The sequence below is a fragment of the Morone saxatilis genome, unplaced genomic scaffold, assembly GCF_004916995.1.
Source record: "Morone saxatilis isolate NCDOM2014 unplaced genomic scaffold, NCSU_SB_2.0 Contig17, whole genome shotgun sequence".
NCBI lineage: Eukaryota > Metazoa > Chordata > Actinopteri > Moronidae > Morone > Morone saxatilis.
Genome location: NW_023339729.1, coordinates 7608505 through 7618024, shown reverse-complemented (window position 1 = coordinate 7618024; position 9520 = coordinate 7608505). Strand labels below are relative to the sequence as shown.

General features: G+C 43.6%; 1 protein-coding gene and 1 long non-coding RNA gene across 2 annotated transcripts in view; one reads left to right on the top strand and one right to left on the bottom strand.

Moving 5' to 3' along the window:
- Positions 1 to 5098, top strand: part of LOC118326583 — a 14251-nt gene extending 9153 nt beyond the window's left edge. Inside the window, exon 2 of the long non-coding RNA XR_004796646.1 lies at positions 4515 to 5098. This is a non-coding gene — a long non-coding RNA (uncharacterized LOC118326583). The remainder of the gene's footprint in view (positions 1 to 4514) is intronic.
- LOC118326581 (calcium homeostasis modulator protein 1) lies at positions 4118 to 9002 on the bottom strand. Its single transcript, XM_035659607.1, has 4 exons — positions 8587 to 9002; positions 8418 to 8556; positions 6728 to 7229; positions 4118 to 4149 (listed from the first exon to the last, which is right to left on the bottom strand). The coding sequence occupies exons 1-4, from the start codon at positions 8991 to 8993 to the stop codon at positions 4118 to 4120; spliced, it is 1080 nt and encodes a 359-aa protein (XP_035515500.1). The 5' UTR covers positions 8994 to 9002.
- Positions 9003 to 9520: the final 518 nt, after the last annotated feature.

Genomic DNA, 9520 nt, shown 5'->3' with positions numbered 1-9520 from the left:
GTGGGGAGGCTAGGTAGAACCAGAACTAGATTGGATCACACTTTAACCAATCACCGTAAGGACCATTAATATTCACAACCCGTAGTTCAGTACACATATGTTAGCGAATAATCCCAGATAGAGAGAATAATACTTGATATATATATTTCATCCTTAGACAAACAAGACACAGTGAGCTTGTGTCTGTGTATCCACCTGAATAGAATAAAAAACCCATTAACATACAATGTAGATTTATCTATACTGTCCACATGACAGGTCTATACATCATTGATTTCGGTCTCTCTAGATACTAGCGATTCTGAGTCAGTTAGCTCCCGACCAAACTTAGAATTATCGGTTTGCTTGTTTGATGTGCGTGTGGCAGAGTACTTATAGCCAGCCCTTTCAACCTTTGATACAACGACGTATATACTATATGTAGTAAAAGGTTGCCAGTATGGGCACCGTCTGGAGAGCAACATGCCATAACAGTTTGCTCATGATTGCGGTTATCATCCACATATAATCACCGATCTTTGATTACCAGGTAATTCTTTGATTTAATTTTAACCTGCCGTGGCACACCTGTGTTGTCGATGCTTGTCTCAAACTGCCAAGAAGTCTCTCACTGAGACGCCCCTCGTAAGCTGTAATCAGTCATGCTCTGCTGTTTTTTTCCCCACATTTCTCATGTAACCCTCTTCCTCAATTTCTCTCCAGATTCTTCAGGTCCACCCCGCAGCCTCATCCTTCCTCTTAAACGGTCCCTAACACGGTGGTACCTGAAAGGGGTAGCAAGCAGAAGATGAGGCTGGACATGAAGACGAAGAGGCCGATGCCAGCACCAATGACATACACATTGGAGTGGGGAGGCTGATAGAGGTGTCAGCACGTCTATGGCTGCAGTAGTGTTCAGAGCGCTGAAGACCCAAGACCACCAACCACCATCCTGGCCAGAAAGAGTTGCAGATACCAGAATATGATGACTTTAACACGCGAGTGTGTTAACGTTACATAGGCCAGGGTTAAAGAGTCCAGACATTAACAGTTTAACTAATCTTCTTCCTCATAGATTTCTTAACGTAAATGAGTACTCTTTGAGTCCATTTTGGTGGGGGCTATCATCGAAGTTTAACCCCCCCAGAACCTTTTTATTTATCAGGTCTCTGTATTTTAAGTCTTGTTTCACAGGCCTCAGCTCTGTTAAACTGCATTTTCGCTTCTTTAAAATAGCGCTGCTGCTGAAAAAAGCCATAATCCCGAGTCTTGCAACTTCATTGTTTACTTCCCATTATGAAACGCCAAAGCTGCCCCCAAAGAGTCTACAGTGATGCAGTCTAAATCTGGTAGGAGGAACTTTAAATGCTGGGCCATTTGTAGAGACAGGTGTTCTGACAAAGCAGTTCAACTGCTCAAGGAATCTGTGAAAATCCTTTTTCCTTTGTCAAAGAAAACGTTAGGCTATGCCTTATTATTTTCAAGTAGTGAAAAGCTGCATCTAAAAGCCACAGTGAATGAGAAAGAGGAATCCCCCATGGCAAGAGAGGTTGTTGATCATATAAGCTACGAAATGAATCTACGGCACCGACCACCAGGCTTCTAGTGCCAACCAGTAATCTTGGCTGCCAAGCAACACAAAACCCTGACCCATAATGCTTGCTTGACAATGAGTGTGTGACGCTCTTGGCTCCATCTTCCCGCCAGACGCATCAAGAATTTTTACTGACAGTAAAAATATTTGTGAGGAGGAGTTCAGCCCCGTAATACGTTGGTTGTTTGTGTTGGCTGCAGGTGTTGTTGAGGAGCCTGCGACTGCAGCTGTGGTGGCAACTGAGGCGCTCACCCAGGACTGTTGCGTTAATTGGCTGGTGAAGCAACGAACACAACATTGGAGGACCAGGACAGCACTTCCGCCCACCACCCATCCCTGTTCCACAGACTCCTATAGAGGTGCTGGTGGAGTGTGTGTGTGTGTCGTGGTGTGTGCTGTGTGTGCTGACAGCACTGGGGACCTGGAAGGGTGGGGGTGTCTGCTGCGCGTAAATTTGTAAGACCAGGCAGTGTGTGTGTGCAGGTGCAGGGGGGTGGGGTATATTAAATAGGATGAAGCTCTGGGGACTAAAGGCCATTTGGTAAAAACCAATAGGGCAGGAGGAAGCCCCACTTCGCATAGCCGCACCATGTGTTCCTATTAATTTGGCAGCGGGGAATGCTCTTTGGCCCCAGTCCATGTGTCTCTCTTTAGGAGTGATGAAATGGGTACAGCTTGCACCTGTGCGGGGGTATGCGTGGATAATTTGCCATGGCTGGGGGTTGGGGATTTACAACGGGAGGTTAGTGTAGGGAAGACGCTAGGGTTAGCGGCATAATGAGAGATGCAATATGAACCAGGCATGGATGCCGCTGGCAGAGAATGCGAATCAACATGTAAACCAAAAGAGAATATTGAAACAAGGGCTAGAATATCTTCGAGTTCTTAGTTGTCATAGTTGTCAAACAAACCATGACCGTTGAATTCGTGGCTTATTGTAACGTGAACGCTTCCACTGTCCTCAGTAATTTACCGTTTCACAAGTGACATCCCATTATGTGGGATTCCCATAAGTCTTGCAAGGCCAGCAACCTTAGTACCTGAGTTTATGAGAATATCAAGTAACATACACGTGCTACTATCGCTCTTGTGTATTTTGGCGAGACGGGCCAGAAAAAGATCCCACTTACCGTACACCATTGGAAATGGTTGCATGAAATTTGACTCCAGGCAGCAGCAGTATATTCAGGCCCCTTTCAGCGAGAAGGCTTGGAGCTGCCAGACCCCTGGATCTGTTTGGAGCCTGGATTCGCAGTCACCCCGAGCTGGATCCGCCTCCTCTGTTGGCCTTGTGTCAGCTCCATCGCAAAAACAACCATACAAAGCATTTTCAGATTTACTCCCCAGATTCCACAATCCTCTTGAGGTGCAGTTTCCGTTGGCCTCAGCAGTCCCCGTCGCTGCCAGCAATTCCAATCTGGATTAACCACTCCCTGCTAACAGATTGGGGGAGATTTTGGGAGCTGGGCGGTTTGGACGGCGACGAAGACCTCATGTGCCTCCTGGAATCCCAGTCGGGAGAGATGACTGTCATCAACAAGACGCAGAGAAGAAGCAGACAAAGAAAGCATGGTTGAGGAAGACATGATGTTTTTCAGATGCCTCGATACGTGTCTTATTCAGAGTTGTTATTGTGAGAAAGCTGAATTCTCGTTCCAGGTCCACAATGCTCGATTAAAACAACACAGGCCTGCTTGGCAACAGGACATACTTAGCCATGTTTCCAAACAGAGAAGGCCCTCTTTTGACTTCAACTTTGGGCGTCTGCGGTGTCGTCGCCCGTCCAGAAACCAAATACCCCCCCCTCTGCCAGCATGAACAGCCGCGCTTCAAAATGACAGTCCTTCCGGCCAGCTGACGGTAATTATCGTGCGCATTAGTCTGTGCTTTGCTCTCCCATCCCAAAGCCTGCTTTTCGTTAACCAGAGGGATTCTTCACAAGTCTCAACCCCCCTCTCCTCTCCCTCTTGTTGCCTCCCTCCCCGAGTCCTCTGATCTTGCAAGTGCGCGTACTCCTCCGTCATATAGAAGGCAAAAGGCATGTGCTTCCCTGTAAAGCCCAAGCCAAAGTGAGCGAGCAGGCTCCATGCAGTCAACAACCAGTCCCTCTACGGCTTGGGTTTGGTATTTTGCTGGGTGTGTGTGTGTTGTGTGTGCTCAGGTCAGTGCCAGTGTGCAGTGTGTGTGAGTTGCTGGTGTTGGAGTGTGTGTGTGAGTGTCGTGTGTGTGTGTGTGTGTGTGGGGGGGGGGATCCTACTCTCCCTCTAACCATCTGCTCCTTTAATTGAGAAAAAAAAATCTGAGACAAAGGCGGTGTGTGTGTACGAGTGTGTCTGCGTGTGTCGTATTTAGTCTCTCCCACCTCCAGCTGGCTTTGTCATGGCAGGCTTCCCCTCTTCCTCTTTCAGTCCTTAATGGTGCTCAGAGAGCGCCTGCAATTCGCCTTTACTTTCCTCCCCTTGCTCCTGCTCTGCTCTGCCTTGGGTTTGTAAACAGATCTGTGCTCATGTGACCAGCCGTTTTGCCTCGCAACTCTCCTCTCCCTCAGCCCTCCCTCACTGCCTCTGTCCTCCAATCTGTAGGCAGAAGGAAGGCAGAATGAGCCAGACACTGACGAATGGGGCGCCTGCAAGCATGCTGATGTGTGTGTGTCTGTATGCGCACACCCCTGTGCATGTATATGTGAGGGGGAGACAAGAGAGACATTTGCAGCAAAGTCAAGGGAGGCCTTGGTCAGTAGCATGCGCATGGCTGATGTCCTGACAACCAAAACAAAGCCGTTTGTGTGAAGTGGAGGTCAGCAAAAGAAGAGATGATGCGACCTCAGTCACCATTTCCTTCCTTCGCACATACACAGATTGTATTTTTAGAGCTACAGCAGATTCTTTTTCATGTTTGGTTTGTTTGATCTATATATAAACACCATGTCACTCTTTTGCAGAGGAAGAAGGAGGCAGGTAGAGGAGGGGAGGAGGTGCCTCTGTCGATAGAGGGAACAAAGGGGAGCAAGATGTGAAAGAAAAATAAAAACCAACTGAAAAAGAGGGAGACACAGAGGGAAAAATCACGGGCTGGACAAAGACGATGTCCACCCCCACACTAGCGGCCCTTGCTGCCAATTCGCTGAAGGAGAGAACAGCTGCTGGGCTACTGGGCGAGCTGTGAGATGGTCAAGGGGAGTGCTGCTCCACCAATCCCCAGGGGGAGAGGCTTCAATGGGACCCATGCCATGTTCATTCACTCTCCCCTCCCTCCTCTCCTCCTGCTCTAGTAATGACATTACTGCTGAACACTGAGGAACAGCTGGATTGACCGCACAAATGCATGAGCATAAATCCCTAATACAATGCATGTATTGTTGGGCGTTTACAGGTTTTAGAGTCAAAGATGTTTGTAGTTAAAGGGTTGTGCTGTCATTGCTGGCGTGTGAAGGATGGTGGTTTTGGTGACAGCATGTCCTCTTGTAAGTTATGGTGAAAACACCATTGTATCAACAGCCTTCTGAAGATAAACAGTAAATTAAAATGATCACATTATATACATATTCGGCTGTCGTGAAATTGCTGTTAAAGGCTTTTTGAAAAAAATGTCTAAATGTTTCAGAAAAACAGGATTTTACCATGGAGGGACCAATGAAACTGAGAACCATGCAAGAAGTTGAGGGAGCGAGAGAAATGCAAATGTTGACCTTGTTCTCCTAGTGACATGTAAATAGTTTTGACTGTCACAACCTTTTGTTTTTGCATAAATCATGGGTTTGCCTGATTAGACAGAAGCATTGTAGGGCTATCTACTCAAAACAAGGTTTAAGGCCCGAAATGTGTTTGTACAGCATAATAAACTAACATTATACAACTGTTCTAAGGGAAAAGTTGTAATTTTCAAATGGACAAGTTGATTCTGAGGCTGATGAACTCTTGTATGTGGGCCAGTACAGATAAAGTATTTGTCTGAAGTTCACCAAACTGTTAAGCTTGAATGTGGCATTACAGCAACTCTATTGCTAAATATGGACCAGTGTGGCCACGAATGGCAGTTGCAGGATAATGGTGAATGCTACAATGTAGTGTAACAGTAGCATAAGTATAGAACAGAAAGTCGTAAAACTGACAAATATCAGCTACACAGCAATATCTAGCTTAAGTTAGCTAACATCAACCAACATTAGCCACCATAAGCTCCGAGTCATACTGTACTGAGTAAGGCTTAACAGCAAAACCTATGAGTGCATTGACTTTTATTACTTTTCAACTTTTCATTTTTGGGAGAAAGACGGTGTTATTTCTTCTTTCCAAAGTTACATAGTCTTACTTTAAAGGACCAGTGTGTAGGATTTAGTGGCAGTAGTGTAGATGCAGAATACAACCACCTTGCCTCGCCCTCCCGTTCCAAATGTGTAGGAGAAACTACGGTGGCCCTGAAACTAGCAAAAAAAACTTGAGAGGCCCTCTCTAGATCCAGTTTCTAGATCTGTACAAACATGGTGGCGGACCCGCTACCTCTCTTGATAAAAACAGCTTATTCTAAGTTTAAAACACGATTCTTATTTTCAAGTGATTATAAACTAATGATTACAATAATTCTGCCAATAGAGCCTTCTAAATGCTACACACACCTTTACAGCAAGGAGAAACAGGGCCTTGAAGTGCATACAGCTTTTTTCTTTTTTTTCTGTCAACAGTATATTTTTTTCGCCCTGGGAATATGTATGGTGGCCCCACAGTTGAGAGCAACACAAGTATTCATAAGTGTCTTTATCAATGAGAACTCTCCAGAGTGCTATAATAGCTGCTGTAGATAAAACACAGTTGTGACAACAGTAAAAACAACACAATTACACCCAGTACTAAACAACTGAGCTGTATGTGACCCAGAAATGTCTATTTTCTTCCATTTTGTATATATTGAACCAAACTATACGGTATATTGCACTAAATTAATTTTATATTAATTTTATGTTCAGTGAATTAATAATTAAATTCTACTAGATCACAATATTATTTATAACTAACTTTGACAAATTACTATGTGTAAATGTTTCTCTGCGTATATATAAACCGAAATATTCTCTCTCTGAAACAATACACTTGTCTGAAAGTTAAGGAAGAGCCAGTTCAAGCTTTTCTTTGTCCTCTTGAGCTCTTCAGACCTTACTATAGTACACTGCCCATTCTTTTTTCTCCACGTTATGGGTGTGTCCCTTTACAAACCCATTTGCTGCTCCATTTGCCTCTCCATTCAGTCTGCCATTGTTTTCACCATCTATTTGGTCCTTTCTCAAAGCCAGAGCTGGCTTACAGGAATGCCAGTTCCATAAAACTTTATTCATATCATCCTGGGCCCTAATACCCAGAAGCTTTTCTTCGTCACTTTTCTTCTTATCTTCGTCTTCATCGTCGCTTTCGTCCTTGCTGGAGCGGTGGCGGTGGAAGTTGTGCATCTCCCCACTGATGTTCTCAAAGTATTGGTGGATGCAAACCTTGGCAAAACTCTTGGCATGCTCCTTACAGGTCTCATCGAACATCTTGCGCTCAATGTCAATGTAATGAGACCAGTACTTGGTCTTGAGGAAGGCAGCTTGGGTAAAGCATGGTCGAATAGCTCGGATCAGGAAGGCGGTGAAAGTCATCATGAGCAAAAACATCCATCCACATGCCTGGAAAATATAGACATTATTAGATATTCTGATGTAGCAAAATGACCACCATTCTGAGCACATTAGAAATTATTACTACAGTATATGAACAAAATGTAGATAAATGGACTTTGGTTGAGAATATTTACTTTACAATCTGTCTGACCAACACTTATAACCATGTTTTCTGTTCTTGCAGATATGGAAGATAGTGGAAGTCAGATAGCCCAAGATGGGATTGAAAAAGTATATAGTAACTTTCTGACCCATTAACAGAATCTGTATATCAATAGACTTTTTAGAGACATGTTACTTTTAAGCCTGTATAATTGCCCTTCGGCTGATCAAAGACCTAAATAACAGTGTGGGCGTTTTTGGATGGATTGAAATAGGTCCCAGTTCCATGAATAATAAATTTAGAGGCTTATCTATCCCTCTAATAAGTGAACAGGAAAGTGTTAGTGAGCTCAAAGTGCAAAGCCTGAGTCGGGTGGGAGGAGATTTAAGTTAACTAAAGTTTTTAAGGAATAAAGCAAGGACATTAAAATTTGCTTAGTTATCATATGCTGTGATGAAGTTGAAAACTGCTCTCTGAAAGTGTCCCAACTTTTGGCCACACACTGTGTATTTAATCTGACTATCAAAAATAAAAACATTTCTTTTCTATTGACTTTTTTCACAGCAGGGTAGTGCTCCGTTCAATTCAGGTCAAACAGAGTCACGGTGCTGCTATTGTGCATGTTGGCTCACTGGAAAGGCTCTACACTATATGAAATGGAAAACCTTATCATTGGTAACCTGTGATTACCTTACTATTTCATGTCAAAATGGCTGCCGTAAAAAGGTCTTTAACAAGATCCTGAAACTGAGAAAAAGGTCTATGGTAGCCTGATCACAATACGTTTACCTACATCAAGTGCTGTTATTCCTATAACAAAAACAGTCTAGCCATGTTGTCAGCCATGCTGAGAACCAGATGTCTAATTAACCATGCTACCTTTTATAGCCAACAGCAGTTGCCACTTCTATTCAGATTTGTTTTTCACATTTTGGAGTTCCTCATGTGTTATTCAAATGTGGCATTTAACTGACATTCTTTGAAAATTTCTCATGGGTCTCCAGGTCGGTGTCTGTCAAAAGGTTGTCAGCTAATGGCCCTTCTGTTTAAAACCATTCATAGGAAAGTGGAGAAAAAAATCACCAGGCTACCTGTGATATACACTTGATGTATCGTGATGCTGCCACTCTTATTTCCCGATGCTCAAAAAGGTCTTCGCATGGAATCCTTGCCAGCAGTTTTATCTTCTCTGTCTCCGGCATATCCTTCACAAAACTGTAGTTCCCAAAACTGTAGTTCCCAAAACTGAAGTTCCCAAACTTGTCAATATCCAAGTTGACGCTGAAAGCACAGAGGAAGCTCTTCCCATCCATGAGAGTGACAGACACCCATACTGCAGGTGCTATCAGGGATCTCTGTGTGATTGAACAAAACATGTAGCGAAGGATTGTTGGATCCTTCCTCCGTTTCCCTGTGGGTCTTTTCCACTCCTCTGCAAGCACCGACACATTATTGTTCAACACAAAACCTAACAGAAAGAACCATATAGGTGGAATGATAAGCAGTCCGATCCCATAGGTGTAGTTGTATTCTGGCATACAGGGGCAGCTGAACTCAAAGGCAGAGTACATCTGTGCACTAGCTAGTGCCATGATACCACATATCCCGTTCATAAAAGATTCCTGGTTGGATTGGAGGAACTGGAACATCATACGAAACTTATCCATGTTGGAAGATGTGGTGGATCTCAAGTTCAGATGGAACTAAATCTGTGAAAAGAAGTACAGGAAGTCTGAAGTTAATCAGTGAAAAAGTGTTAGAAAAGGCACCACAGCACGCTACTTTTTTTTGGCATTATGGTTCACATTTGTTATATACAGATAATAATACAATGTTAGACATATTGATTAGAAATTAACATCACGCACACACTTACCTGTTTTCTCAAGAGTGGGTGAACAAAAGGAAAGAAAAAATTCATATAACAACAACGTCAATAGTAAATAACTTGTAATCCTTTATGTAGTTATCAGACATTGTAGCTCTGACCGACTGAAAGGTGTTTCTCGAACTCTCAGTTGTGATGTTCAGACCTGACCACATCATCTGTCATCATGCCCCTCCCTTCACAGGTGTTTAGTGTGACGTAACAAAAGGTTCTCGTTCAACCCACAGTTTCTCACAAGTAAACATGTTACAGTGCACAGAAAACACATCCAATTCAGCCCTTTACAATTCACATCAATGTTTTTTC